The 15,250-nt window shown below is 35.2% G+C and overlaps 1 protein-coding gene across 6 annotated transcripts in view; it reads left to right on the top strand.

Moving 5' to 3' along the window:
* CDC42BPA (CDC42 binding protein kinase alpha) overlaps positions 1 to 15,250 on the top strand; it is a 430,427-nt gene that overhangs the window by 268,780 nt on the left and 146,397 nt on the right. For all 6 annotated transcript variants that reach the window (XM_020982125.2, XM_020982131.2, XM_020982126.2 and 3 more), the window contains exon 9: positions 2,517 to 2,596. In XM_020982125.2, coding sequence (XP_020837784.1) covers positions 2,517 to 2,596 — 80 coding nt within the window. The remainder of the gene's footprint in view (positions 1 to 2,516; positions 2,597 to 15,250) is intronic.

The following is a 15,250-nucleotide window of genomic DNA, read 5'->3' on the forward strand; positions in this document are numbered from 1 at the left end:
ACTAGAGAAGAGCAAAAGGATTATAATGCAGCACTAATGGCTCATTTGAGATTATATAACAGAAGTTTTTAGTGGTCTCAGCATAAATTCATAACCTTATTTACAGCATTCAATAGAAAGAAGTTGAGAAGGTGGATGATGGGATATCATATCACATGGTTCAGGTTCAATAAGATGGTGGCTGAAGAGGAGTGAAAGTATAATCATGGAAACTGAGGCAGTTGCTGAGTTGGAAAGTCAAGCTGTTTGACTTTAGTCAAGTACTAAACATAGTACTGAAGCTCTCAAGTAGAAAGAGACAAAGTTTGGGGTGAAGAGGAAGAATGTGTACTAAGTAGTGAAGTCTGAGAAACAAAAAATAATTGAGGGAATCGTAGGTAGCAGTCACAAAAATCTGGAGTGAACCTTAAAGGTAGAAAAGTTGCTGGTTAACTGTTCCAGGAAGACTGTCTGAATGTGTCACTGAGTAGTAAGGAAATACCTGTTTTTATCCTGGATCAATGTATTGAAGGTGTTGAAAATTCTATACTATGTGTTTTGAGCACAAGCTTAAATTAATAGAAACAATTTTTATTAATTTTGATTAACCAGGTTAGAGATGTCCAAAGACCTAACTCCAGCTTCTGAAGATCTCCTCACACAAGCCTTTTTAGACTTGCAATTTATAATTCACTAAAAAAAATAGACATTTCACAGTCATGATCAGCATCAGTTTAGGTAACAGTTCAAGTGAGTTTGCATCATCAAACACAACAGTAATCACTTGACTTTTGACACATCCTAGAGGTCCTTAATTTGGGGTCCTAAACTTTTTTTTAATAATTGTTTGCTAATTATATATAATTTGTATCCTTTGTAATTCTATGTATTTTGTTTTATGCATTTATAAACATTCTAAGAAGAGATCCATAGGCTTTCCCAGAAAGCCAAATGGTTCTATCACATGCAAAAAGTTTAAGTATCTATGACCTAAGGAATCCTTTTTCCTGAAATTATTCAGTCCCCTTTTGACAGCTCCTTTTAAGGATTCTCCTTTCTACCTAGGAAGAGGTCAACTCAAGAGATACTTCCTTGGACTGAAATAATTAAAGACTAATTACTTTCCTTTGTGTGATTATTATCCTAAACACTTCAATAGTTCAGTTAGGGCCCTCTGCCCTTAACTAGTTTCCTTAAAGAAAATGATTAAGTCTTTGTAGTATGAGAGAAAAGAAATTTAGTGACTACCATTGGTTTGGAATTGATAGTTAAAAGCAGGTAAGGATTTCTCTTCCAGGTGTGACCCAGGACTTTAGACTAAAGTAATGTCCTAATATTATTTTATAATATGCAGCGTAAAGGGGGAAGAAGCTCAGTATGGTTCCATAGTGGATTTAAGAGAATGTTCGTCTTGTACTGGAGCATGGCCAAGGAAAGAATACTGAAAAAAACTAGGAAGTAATTTTTATAAGAAGTTTGAAGAGGAATGAAAACAATGGTGTTTATTATTTAATAATGAATTTCAGTATTTTACTACAGTTAACTCAGACTAAATAAGAAAACTACTTTGAAAAATCAACCCTATTAATCTAGTGGAAATTTTTTTGGATGAAAACATCAAACTCCTAAATAATCTTAAATTCTCTTTTAAAAGGCACTTCTCAGAGGGATCAGGTTTTCTTGTGTATAGGAAAATGATGGCATATGAGAGGAAAAGGAATTGTTTAACAATTTAAAGGGATTCTAGAGAGGCCAGTGGTAGGGAAGGGCACATTCAGAAAGGGACTTGGAAGGGGTGGGGCTGAGGTAGATGCTGATGCTTAACAGGAAAGCAGTAGATATGTCACGCTCTTCCCAATAGCAATGGTAGCTGTTCCACTGGCCCCAAATGTCATATTAATTTTATTTGGTGAAGTGGGGTGGGAACCTCTGGTTCTAGAAAGAACTTGGTTGCTAGGTTGCTTGGGGGTAAATGGAATCAATATGGCAATCTGTCACCTTACTGGTCCTACAGCTGAGGCATAATTGATTTATTTGTCTTCCATAGGCAGAGGTGACTGTCCTCTTCCCCTGTTGGGACAGTGATTTGATTATCACTGAGTGGTAGGAAAGCGTGTGAGACTCTGATCCTGGACCAGCCATATACTAGGCAGGTAGGGCCTGATGGCCAGATCTCAAGGGACATAGCATTCTCAGTGGTTGTAGAAAGCTAAGGCACAGTTGATTTGCTCACAGTCCTGTTAGCATCTAGGATAACTTTTCCTCAGGTAACTACTGTCATTTGAGAACCAGCTTAAGTCTGGGTAGGCTTCTTAACAGAAAGCTGAGTACCAAGTGATGAAATTTGTTTTGCCTTAGCAAATAAGGAAAGATAATTCACTGAGACATAAAAGGGTTATAGTCTACTTTCAGCAGGGTGGAGTGCCAGTACTGATGCAGTCTTGAATTTGTTAAAGTGTGTACTAATATAAATGAACTTCTGTGACACACTCTACAGGTAATACTTATTCATTCATCCTGTGTTCTTTCCTTCTCAGGAAACGATGCCCCCTCCAACCCATACTGCATTCTCTGGTCACCATCTGCCATTTGTTGGTTTTACATATACTAGTAGCTGGTAAGTTTGAAATGTTTAAAAAAAAAAGTTTTACTAGGTTAAAAGCAAAGTGATATGAATTTAAGTTTTAAAAATCTAAGATGATCTACTAGAGATCCTTCTAATTTGAAAAATGTTGGTGCTGTAACTATCCCAAAGATTTTATTGTTTAGCAGATTAACTCAGTTTCAGTGTTTACCTCAGTCTTCTCACATAAAAGGTTGGATAGATATTTTTAAATTTCTCAAAATATTTGGAAACACTTCTAATTTATTTGTTAATTTATTAAAAATCTATATGGAAAATTTGCAGTGAGGTTAATGAATGTTGAGAGTAGAGGGTTTTAATGAGTTCTTAATAAAATTTCTACCTCTTCACAACAGATATGGTGCATAACCTACAATTATCTCCACTGTGCTCTTATCCCATCATATGTTGTTTCCAGTTAACTGTAGGTTCATAGTAAAACTGACTCTACCATTTCTTTTCTTTGTCTTTCCAAGGAGAAACTGCTGCAGCTTGATTTTTTTTCCCCTTCATTGTGTTTATTGTGAGAATGTTAAGATTGATATGATTCAGTTCCTCCAGCTGTATGTTATTTCAAAAGTCCATCCCAGAGTGTCTGCAGAGCATAATGGAGGCCCTCCCTGCTTTTCCATAACATTACAAGAATACCAATACTTGGGGTATGACTTTAGCTATATACCTGTTATCCCTCATTCTTGCCATCTGACCAGCCAGTCTTATCTTTTTAAGATGATAGATGCTCTAAAAACTGTTTCTGGTGCCTTTTCTGCTCCTCTGCCACTGTCACTGTTGAATCAGAAAGGGTCTGCATGGTGTTAGGGACTATTATGTGTTTTATTTTGTTTAATGGATTGTTACGAATAAAGAGTTCATCATCAAGTACTTAGGCTGGTCATCAGAAAACAGACTTTGTCTTGTATTAGGTCCATACTCTAAGCCTTTCCACTTCTTCTCTGAGTATAATTGTCTCTCATCCTTAATTTTATTTCCAGATATGACCCCTTAATCTTCAACTCACTCTGTGCCCTCTATCTATCTGTCTACATATACATACATATAATTTTTTTCCTCCAACTACCCTGATACTGACAAAGTTCTCATGAGTTACAAATATCATCTTTCCATGCAGGAATGTAAACAGCTCAATCTTAATAAGTCTCTTATGATTTCTCTTTTATGTTTACCTCTTCATGTTCCACCTGAGTCCTGTATTTGAAAGTCATATTTTCTATTCAGCTCTGGTCTTTTCATCAAGAATGCTTGAAAGTCCTCTATTTCACTGAATGACCATTTTTTTTCCCCTGAAGGATTCTACTCAGTTTTGCTGGGTAGGCGATTCTTGGTTGTAATCGTATCTCCTTTGCCCTCTGGAATATTATATTCCATGCCCTGTGGTCCTTTAATGTAGAAACTGCTAAATCTTGTGTTATCCTGATTGTGTTTCCACAGTACTTGAACTGTTTCCTTCTGGCAGCTTGTAAGATTTTCTCCTTGACCTGGGAACTCTGGAATTTGGCTATAATATTCCTAGGAGTTTTCCTTTGGGGATCTCTTTCAGGAGGAGATTGGTGTATTCTTTCAATTTCTATTTGGCCCTCTGGTTCTACTATATCAGGGCAGTTTTCTTGAAAGATGATGTCTAGGCTCTTTTTTTGATCATGGCTTTCAGACAGTCCAGTAATTTTTAAATTCTCTCTCCTGGATCTATTTTCCAGGTCAGTTGTTTTTCCAATGAGATATTTCACATTGTTTTCTAATTTTTCATTCTTTTGGATTTGTTCTACTGTGTTGTGATTTCTCATAAAGTCACTATCTTCCAATTGCTCTGTTCTAATTTTTAAGGAAGTATCTTCTTCAGTAATCTTTTGGACTTTCTTTTCCATTTGGCCAATTTTGCTTCTTAGGGCATTCTTCTCCTCATTGGCTTTTTGGACCTCTTTTGCCATTTGGGTTAGGCTATTTTTTAAGGTGTTATTTTCTTCAGTATTTTTTTGGGTCTCCTTTAGCAAGCTGTTGACTTGTTTTTCATGATTTTCTTGCATCACTCTCAGTTTTTCCTCTACTTCCCTTACTTGCTTCTCAAAATCCCTTTTGAGCTCTTCCAAGGCCTGGGACTGATTCATATTTTTCTTGGAGGCTTTGGATGTAGGAGCTTTGACTTTGTTGTCTTCTTCTGGTTGTATATTTTGATCTTCTTTTTCACCAAAGTAAGATTCTATGGTCTGACTTTTTTTGCACTGCTTGCTCATGATCCCAGCCAATTACTTGAGTTTTAAACTCTTTGTTAAGGTAAGAGTCTGCTTCCAATGTGGAGAATGTACTGTTCCAAGCTTCAGGAGTTTGTACAGCTGTTTTCAGAGATACTTGTAGGGAGCTGTAAATTTTCAGTTCTTCCAAGGTGGTATGATAAGGGGCGAGGTGTTTACTCCTTTCCTGGCCTGTGACTACAAGTACTCCTTTCTGTCCTGTAACTGTGAGGAAGGGTTCCTCTCCACAGCCACTGCAAGATCCACTACGCCAGCGTTCCTCCTCACCCCAGCACCACCGCCTGGAACTATGACCCAGATCCAAACAGGGCAAAGCAAGAGATTCCTGCCTCAGTCCTGGCAAAGAGTTCCCTGCAATCCCTCTCTGATCAGCCACTGGAAATCCCCTCAGTCTGTGGGCTGGAAGCTCGGGAAGCAGCTGCCCCCACAGGACCACGCTCTTGGGGAATGAAGCTGAGACCCCACCTTCCTGTCTCAGCACCGACAGAAACAGACCTTTCCCACTGACCTTCTAAGTTGTCTTTGGCATTAGTGGATTGAGAAGTCTGGAAACCTCCACAGCTGCCCGTGATTCAGTCCTCTGAGGCCTGCTCCAGGTTCTGGGCCTGTGTGCCCACGCAGCACTGCACCGCGCTCTTAGCCCGGCGTGATACACCTTTCTGATCAATCATCCAAGTTGTCTTGGGCTGGAAATTTGTTTCACTCTGTCTTTTGTGGGTTCTGCTGCTTCAGAATTTGTTTAGAGCCATTTTTTATGCGTATTTGGAGGGGTTTAGAGGAGAGCTCAAGCAAGTCACTGCTTTCACTCTGCCATCTTGGCTCCGCCCCCCAAAATAAACTCTTAAAGATGAGACAAAAAACAAAGAGAAGGAAAAGCATAAGAGAAGAGGATGGAAGAAAATACGTAATTAACAATCATAACTATGACATTTAAATAACTAATGAAATGGAAAAAGAATGAATTTGAAACAAAATCAAACAAAATGTTGATTATAAAAAACCCATTTGAAGTAGAAAATAAACACAGGGTTTAAATAAGGGACTATAGCAGAATCTGTTATGCTTCAGCTGAAATGAAAAAGGAAGGGGTAGCAATTATGATTTCAGACAATGCAATAGCAAAAAAAAAAAAAGACCCAATTAAAACAGATAAATAGGGAAACTACATTTTGCTAAAATGTACCAAGCCAGTGCTTCTTAAACTGTAGGTATTGATAATGAAAATAAATACTGTGCAGAAGAAAATATTTCATACAGACATTTACTCATCCCCGTATGGATATAGGATCTTATCGATTTGAATGTTTTCCTTAATAACACAGATTGCAACCTAACCATGCTGGTCCTTCTGTGGAACTCTTTTCCATGTCCTTCCATAAGTTTGCCAAGAAAGTCTCTAGACATTGGGAGACCATCCTTATTTTTTCCTGACAACACAAAATATCAGTGAAGCCACTTGTCACTGTAAAAGGAGTGTGATATATATTGGAAAGAACATTGGCTCTGGAGACAGAAAACTGCCTTTCCAAATCATCAGTCTGTCTTCCTTTTCTATTATATATTTCCCTGCCTTTTACTCCTATTCTTCTTTAGAGTTCCTCTTTGTTTAAATGTTGTAGCCTTATTAATACTGGAAAAATGTGACCTAGAAGTCATTAAGACTTACTATACTATATGCCTACTTTCCAATTGATGTGAAATTTTTATGAAAATTATTCATAGACAAGCTTTCAGAAGCAATATTCCCTAGAAAATCATATCTTTATCATCAGACCATTGACCAAAGGATGTAAAGATTGAAAGATCTCGTTACTTATTGTTTATCACAAAAAATATTGGATATAGTAGAGCAAAATATCATCTTAAAAGCGGTATTGCAGCAATGTGGCTCCAGCCTGTGTATCAGAATTATTCAAGATTTCTTTTATTATTATTATTATTATTTTTATTTATTTTGAACTTAAGTACAAAAAGACCAAAAAAACCCCCCCACAAACCATTTCCATGTTACAGAGCACCAAAAAAGAGGATTCAATATAAAACCATGAATTTCCATTTTACAGTTTACTTTTTTTTTAAAGTTATGTAATGAATACTACACATTGTTCTCAAAGCTACCCTGCTTTTCTATTCTTCCTTTAAGGTTTTTTTTTTGTTTACTGTGCATTTTTCTTCTCTCTCCTCCTCCCACCCTAGAGAAGGCTACTATTAGACACAAATGTGTGTGTATATATGTGTGTATAAAACCATACTATACATACTTCTGTTTATTAGTTCTTTCTCTGGATATGGGTGGCATCTTCTTTTTAGGTCTTTTGTAATTGATTTAAATATTTCTAATACTCAAAATGACTTAGTTCAAACTTGTTCTTAGAACAATATTGCTGTTAGTATGTACAACATTCTCTTGGTCCTGCTTATTTTACTCTTTCCTATTTCATGTGAGTATTTCTATGTTTTTCTAAAATCAAGCAACTCATCATTTTTATAGCGGAGTAGTATTCTATTACAATCATATAGTGCAATTTGTTTAGCCATTCCCCAGTTGATGGCCTTAATGTCCATTTCTTTGCCACCACCAAAAAAAAAAAACAACCTAGAAAAATTTTAGAACATACAGGTTCTTTTCCTTTTTTCTCTGATCACCTTGGGAAAGAGACCTAACAGTGGTGTTGCTGGGTCAAAGGGTATAGGCAGTATACTCTTTGTGTGTAATTCCAGATTGATTGAGTCAGTTCCACCAACAGTGAATTGGTATTCCGGTTTTCCAAATTCCCTCAGATATTTGTCACTTTCCCCTTCTATCATTTTAGCTGATTTCATAGATGTAAAATGATATCTCAAAGTTATTTTAACTTGCATTTCTCTAATCAATAATTATTTAGAGCATTTTTTATGTGATAATATATAGTTTTGATTTCTTTAAAAACTGCCAGTTTATATCCTTTCATCATTTATCAATAGAATAACACTTATTCTTATCAGTTTAACAAAGTTCTTTATATATTTGAGATATGAAACCTTTATCTATTATATGTCTATAAAATTTTTCTCCCGATTTTCTGTTTTCCTTCTAATTTTGGCTACATTGGTGTTATTTATTACAAAACCTTTTAACTTAGCATAATCAAAATTATCCACTTTATACCTCACACTGCTTTCCTGTTTCTTGTTCATAGATTATTGTTCTGTCCACAAGTTTGATAAGTAATATGTTCCAGGAACTTATAACTTTCTTTTATCTCCCTTTATATCTAAGTCATGTATTCATTTTCACCTTATCCTGTTAAATGGTATAAAATATTAGTCTTTTCCCAGTACCTGCCAGATTGCTTTCCAGTTTTCCCAACAATTTTTACCAAATAAATTTTTATCCCAGAAGCTTAAATCTTTATGTTTGTCAAATAGAAATTTAGTATAACCATTTGCTACTGTGTATTGTGTGTCTGCTCTGTTCTACTGATCTACCTTTCTGTTTCTTAGACAGTACCAAACAGTTTTGATAATTACTACCTTCTTGCATAGTTTAAGATTTGGTACTGCTAAGCCTCCTTCCTTTTTAATTCTTTTCATCAATTCCTTTGATATTCTCAACTTTTTGGCCTTCCAGATGAATTTTGTTATTATTTTTTCTAGCTCAGAGAAAAATTTTTAGGGGGAATTTAGTTGGGATGGCATATTAAATAAATTGATTAGTTTAGATAAAATTGTCATTTTTATTATATTGTCCCTGCCTACCCATGAACAATTAACATTTTTCTAATTATTTAAATCTGACTGTGTAAAAAGTGTTTTACAATTATGTTCATATAATTCCCGGATTTGTTTTTGAAAGATATTCTCATATTTTATGTTGTCTACAGTTATTTTAAATGGGGTATCTCATCCCCTCTCTTCTTACAGGATTTTGGTGGTGGTATATAGAAATGCCGATTATTTATGTAGGTTTATTTTATATCTGCTACTTTGCTAAAATTGTTAATTGTTTCCACTAACATTTTAGTTGAATCTTTAGGATTTCCTAAGTATATCATCATATCATCTGCAAAAAGAGATAGTTTGTAACCTCACTGCCCATTCTGATTCCTTCAATTTCTTTTTCTTCTCTTATTGCTGTTTCTAGCATTTCTAATACCATATTGAATGATATTAGTGACAATTAGCATCCTTGTTTCACTTCTGATTTTATTGGGAAGGCTTTGAGCTTATGCCTGTTATAAATAATGCTTGCTTATGGTTTTAGGTAGATGCTTCTTATCATTTTAAGGAAAAATCCCTTAATACCTGTGCTTTCAAGTGTTTTTAATGGGAATGATTATTGTATTTTATGAAAAGCTTTTTCTGCATCTATTGATAGAATCATGGGATTTTTATTACCTTTATTATTCGTATAATCAGTTGTATTCATACTTTTCCTTACATTAAACCATCCTTGAATTCCTGGTATAAATCCCACTTGGTCAAAATGTATAACCTTTGTCTAATATATTATTGTAGTCTACTAGCTAGTATTTTATTTAGGATTTTTGCATCCATATTCATTAACGCAATTAGTCTTTCTCTGCTTTTAGTCTTCCTAGTTTAGATATCAGTACCATATTTTTTTCATAAAAGGAGTTTGGTAGGACTCTTTCTTTGCCTATTATTCCAAATGTAATTTACTTAATATTGGAATTAATTGGTCTTTAAATATTTAGTAAAATTCACTTATAAATCCATCTGGTCCTAATGCTTTTTTCTTAGGAAGCTCATTTATGGCCTATTTATTTTTTCATTTTTCTTTTTTCTTTTTCTTCATCTCCTTTTTTTTTTTTTTTTGGTTTACAAAGCAATCAGGTTTAAGTGACTTGTCCAGGGTGACACAGCTAGTAAGTGTTAAGTATCTGAGGCTGGATTTGATCTCAGGTCTTTCTGACTCCAGGGCTGGAGCTCTATCCATTGTGCCACCTAGCTGCTACTTTTTTTTTCTTAATTTATTTTCAAACTTGAATATTAAAACATAAATATACAATGAGAAAAGAAAAAAATATTATGAACTTAAATACTCAAACTTATATAAAAAATAAGTAAAGGAAAAAAGCATTGCTATGTGCACAGCAGAATATAAGAGAATTCAAATTATTATACAATCAATTTCCATTTAGGGGCAGCTAGGTGGTGTAGTGGATAGAGCACTGGCCCTGAAGTCAGGAGTACCTGAGTTCAAATCCAGCCTCAGACCAAACACTTGACACTTACTAGCTGTGTAACCCTGGGCAAGTTGCGTAATCCCAGTTGCTTAAAAAAAAAATTAAAAATAAATTTCCATTTCAAGAAAGCCTATATAATAAATACTACACATTGTGTTTTGAGCTGTCCATCTTTTCTTTTCTTCCTTGTAAGTTTTCTTTTGTTCTCTGCTGTGTACTTTTTCCTTTTGTTCTTTTCCTCTCCTTTCTTCAGCCTCTCCTCCCCTCACCCAAGAAGGCTATAATTAAAAGAGCTAATGGGTGTGTATGTATACACATATATACATATGTATACATGCATATACATATACACACAAACATACATACATATATACATACATACACTTACATATACGTAGGTATCTATAATCACTCATATATATACACATTCATGAATCTATGTAATACTATACTGTACTTGTTTGTCTCTGTTTCTCTGAGGGTGGATAACGTCTTCCTTCAGAGGTCCAAGTCTTTCCCTATTTTTCTGAAGTCCACCAACTCATCATTTCCTATACCACAGCAATATTCCAAGCTTATACTGTCTGTTTATTTTTAGTAGTCTACAACAGTATTGATTAGTAGGGATGACACGGTATAGTTTCCCTGTTTGTATCTTCTGATTAAATCTGTTTTAGCTTTAACTTTTTCTGAGATCATGATTACTACCCCTACTTTTTTTTCCCTAATAAATTCTGCTCCTGACCTTTATTTTATATTTGTGTTTATCTCCTGATTCCTCTGCTTTACTTCTACCCCCTAGCTTGCCCTCCTATTACTTAATTTTCCCCACCCCAAAGTACCCTCCCTTATCATCTCCCTTCCATGTAAAATTCCTCCCTTTTCCTTTTTCCCCCTCCCTAAGTCTTTTATTTCTTTCTGAATTTTGAAGACTTTGTTGTTCTTCTACATCTATGTGTATTATTCCCTCTTTAACCCATTCCTAATTAGAGTAGGGCTCCAGAACTACCAGCCCTTCTTCCCTATCTAATTCCTCTGTGTCAGTTCTTTCTCTCACACCTCATTTGTGTAAGATAATTACTCTTTTATCTTTTCCTAAATGGTTTTACTTTTTAGAATCACATTATATTCAGGTTTACCCCAATCTTTCTTTTGAAATTTCAATTACTAGTAATAGTCTTAGACATACAATTTTCATTTTCTCATAGAAAAAGTGAACAATTTGTCCTTATTGAGTTCCTTGTGATTAGTCTTCGATGTGCATCTTATATTTATGTTGGATCTTGTATGTCAAATTTTCTATTAAGTTCAGTACTTTTTACAGCAAAATCCTGAAAGTCTGACAATTCATTGAATGTCCTTTTTGTTTTCATTCAGGATTATGCTTAACTTTGCTGGGTATGGTATTTTTGGCCAGAACTCTAGTTCTTTTACTCTTTGATATATAGTTTTCTAAGACCTAAGGTCTTTTAATGTAGCCGCTGCGAGATCTTATGTGGGTCTAATTGTATCTCTGCCATATTTGAATTGGTTTTTTCTTGTTGCTCATAATATTTTCTCCTTGAGCTGAAAGTTTCAGAATCTGGCTATGTTATTCCTTTAGGTTTTGTTGTAGGATCTCTTTCAGGTAGTGATCAGTGGATTTTTCCTATTTCTACTTTCCTCTCTTGTTCTAACACTTCAGGACAATTTTCTTTTCTTACTTTTTGCATTATTGTATCCAGATTCTTTTGTTAATTATAGCATTCAGGTAGTTTATTCTTATGTTTTCTCTTCTTGATCTCTTTTCCAGATCAGTTGTTTTTCTTATGAGATGTTTTACTTTCTCCTGTTTTTAATTCTTTGTATTTTGTTTTGTTATTTCTTGGTCTCTTATAACTTTGCTGGCTTCCACTTGCCCAATTCCAATTTTCAAGGAGTCATTTTCTTCCTTAAAATGCTAGATCTTTTTTTGTAGTTGGTTGACTTTCTTACCATATTCTTCTTGTTTTTCTTGTATTGTTCCTATTTTTGTTTTTAATTTTTCCTCAACTTTTCTCATTTGATTTTTAAAGTCTTTTTAAAGTTCTTCTATGAATTATTTTTGGGCAGGTGACCATTTGACTTTACTTTTTGGGGTAGGAGAAGCTTTTTTCACTTCAGTGTCTTCCTCTGAAGAAGAACTCCAGTCTTCTCTATTCCCATAGTAACTGTGGTTGGATTCTTTCTCCTTAGAAGCTTATATTTTGTAATTACTCCTAGTCCTGGGGTATGGGAGATGGTGCCTCTGGCCTTAGATCCTCCTTCAGTTCTCCCCTCTGGCATGAATTTGAAACTAAGAACTCCATCCTCTTCTATGTACCCACGCTCACTGCTTCTGCATTTGCCAGGCATGTGCTGATTCCTTCTCACCCAGGGCCATCTCATGGCAATACGGCTGGGTCTGACATCCTTTATCAGAATAGGTTCCCTCAATTTTAGCCCACTCAGAGGCCTGACTCCCTACAGTGTCTGGGAGAGGAAAATTCCTATTGCCGGGGCCAAGGCTACCTCCCAACCGACTTAGACCCAGGGCTTGCCCCTTGCTGTTTCAGTGGAACTAGCCTGGAGGTGTTTACTCTTCACAGGGACCAAACCTGTGCCCTCAAATTTTTCTTCAGATCTTCTCCAGTTGTCCTAGGAGGACCACTGTTCTGCCCCAACTCTTATTTATTTTTACAGCTCTATATTAACCCTGAGACACTATTTTATCTCTTGGGGGGGGTGCTACACTAAAAGACCACATGTATAGGAACACTATATATCAAATTTGAGATCTGGTATAGCTATACTACAATCCTTCACTTTTTTTTTTATCAAAAAGTAAAAGAACTGGAGTTCTGACCAAAAATACCGCACACAGCAAAGTTAAGCATAATCCTGAATGAAAACCCAAAAAGGACATACAAAGCAGTAATCATCAAAACAAAACAATCTGATACTAGCTACAAAATAGATGGATAAGTGGATCAGGGGAATGGATTAGGTGCACAATATGCAGTAGTAATTGAGCACAGTAATCTAGTGTTTGATTAAGAAAAGATCTAAGCTTTTCAAAAATTTACTGACAAAAACCACTGGTAAAACTGGAAAATAGTTTGGCAGAAACTAGGTACAGATCAGCATTTCATACCGTCTACCAAGATAAGGTCAAAACAGGTACATGATTTAGACCTAAGGGGTCTAAATTTACACCACCTAAATGGTGGTGTAAATATACATTTAGAAGGGAATAAAAGTCTTCTAAATTTATAGTGAAATAAGAGGGTGAGGGAATAGGATTGAGGGGTATAGAAGGATGTTTAAATTAACAGGAATGGGATAAAGAGAGAATAGCATATATTTGGAAGGCTCTAAAAGTTTTCTAAATCCAGAAGGAAACAAGAGGGTAAGGAGAAAGCATGGGGGGAGAGTATAAGGGAGTGATCTTTGCAGGGAAGGGGGTAGGTTACATAATAGTAGGGCAAGCTAGTGGATAGAAGTAAAGTCAAAGAGTCACAAGAGATAGAAAATAAGAGATACACACAAACATGAAATAAAGATCAAGAGTAGAATTTATTAGGGGGGAAAAAAAGCTGGGTCAGTAATCCTGATCTAAGATAAAGTTAAAGTTAAATAAAATTTAATGAAAAAAAGAAAAATAGGGGAACTACATGCCATTTTAATCAATATTGTTTTAGACTATTTAAAATAACTAGACAGTATAAGGTTGGAATATTGCTGTGGTATAGGAAATTATGAGTTGATGGAATTAGAAAAATATGGAAAGATTTTGACTGATGAAAGAAAATGTCATCCACCTTCAGAGAAACAGAGTGAACAAGTGTAGTATGGTGTAACATAGATGCATATGAATGTATATGTCTATGTATGAGTATGATTATAGATATCTGTGTGTGTGTGTGTATGTGTGTGTGTGTGTGTGTGTGTGTGTGTATGTGTGTGTGTATCCATGCTTAATTATAGCCTTGGAGGGGAGGGAAGGAAAAGAACAAAATAAAAAGTGCATGGCAGAGAACAAAACGAAACTCAAAATGAAGCAAAGAAAAGATGGACAGCTCTGAACACAATATGTAGTATTTTTTATTTAGGTTTTCTTGAAATGGAAATTTATTGCTGTATATTTTGAATCGCCTCTTACATTCTGCTATGCACATGGCAATGCTTTTTTCTCTTTCCTTATTTTCTTTTTAAAGTTATATGTTTCTTTTTCTTTTCTTTTTGTGTATTTAACTTTAAAATAAATAAATTTATAAAAAAAGAATCCTTCCCTTGTCCTCTCCTTCCGCCCTCCTACTTCTTGATCTACACAGCCTTTTAAAAGTTCTTCTCCTATTCCGTCCACTTACCTTACTACTTCTTTATAAATTTAAAAGAATTTTATACCCTTCTAAATGTATATGTTGTTCCCTCTTTAACCAGTACCAATGAGAATAAGGTTCCAGCCCTACCAGCTCTCCACCCCCATGTGCTTTCACTGTAACAGTTCTTCCATTTATACCTCTTTTGTGTGGGATAATTGCTTCATTTTACCTCCCCTACCCAATTTAATTTTTTAGAATCATCTCATCATATTCAACTCAACTTCAACCCTTCTATCTATGTATGCTCTTTTAAACTACCCAAGATAACATTTTCTCATAGAAGTATATAATGCTTTCTCATACGAGTACATAACATTTCTCATACAAGAAGTAAACCTTATGGAGTCTGTCATAATTGATCTTTATTGTTTACCTTATGCTTCTCCTGGATCTTATATGTCAGATTTTTCCATTGAGATCTGGTCTTTTTTGTCAGAAATACCTGAAAGTCTTTCACTTCCTTAAATGCACCCTTTTTTTTTTCATTCAGGATCATACTACTCTGCTTTGCTGGGTACGTTATTCTGCAAACCCAGCTCCTTTGCTCTTTGAAATGTAATGTTCTAAGCCCTTCAGTCTTTTAATAAAGAAGGTGCTAGATCTTGTGTTATCCTGACCATAGCTCCATGGTATTAAATTTTTTTCTTGTTGCCTGTATTTTCTCCTTAACCTGGGAGATTTGAAACTTGGCTATGATGTTCCTGAAAGTTTTCATCTTGGGATCTTTCAGATGGTAATAGATGGTTCCTATTTCTGTTTTACTGTCTTGTTCTAGAACTTCAGGGCAATTTTCTTTAATGATTTCTTGCA

Source organism: Phascolarctos cinereus, unplaced genomic scaffold, assembly GCF_003287225.1.
Source record: "Phascolarctos cinereus isolate Bilbo 61053 unplaced genomic scaffold, phaCin_HiC Scaffold_5;HRSCAF=322, whole genome shotgun sequence".
Taxonomy (NCBI): domain Eukaryota; kingdom Metazoa; phylum Chordata; class Mammalia; order Diprotodontia; family Phascolarctidae; genus Phascolarctos; species Phascolarctos cinereus.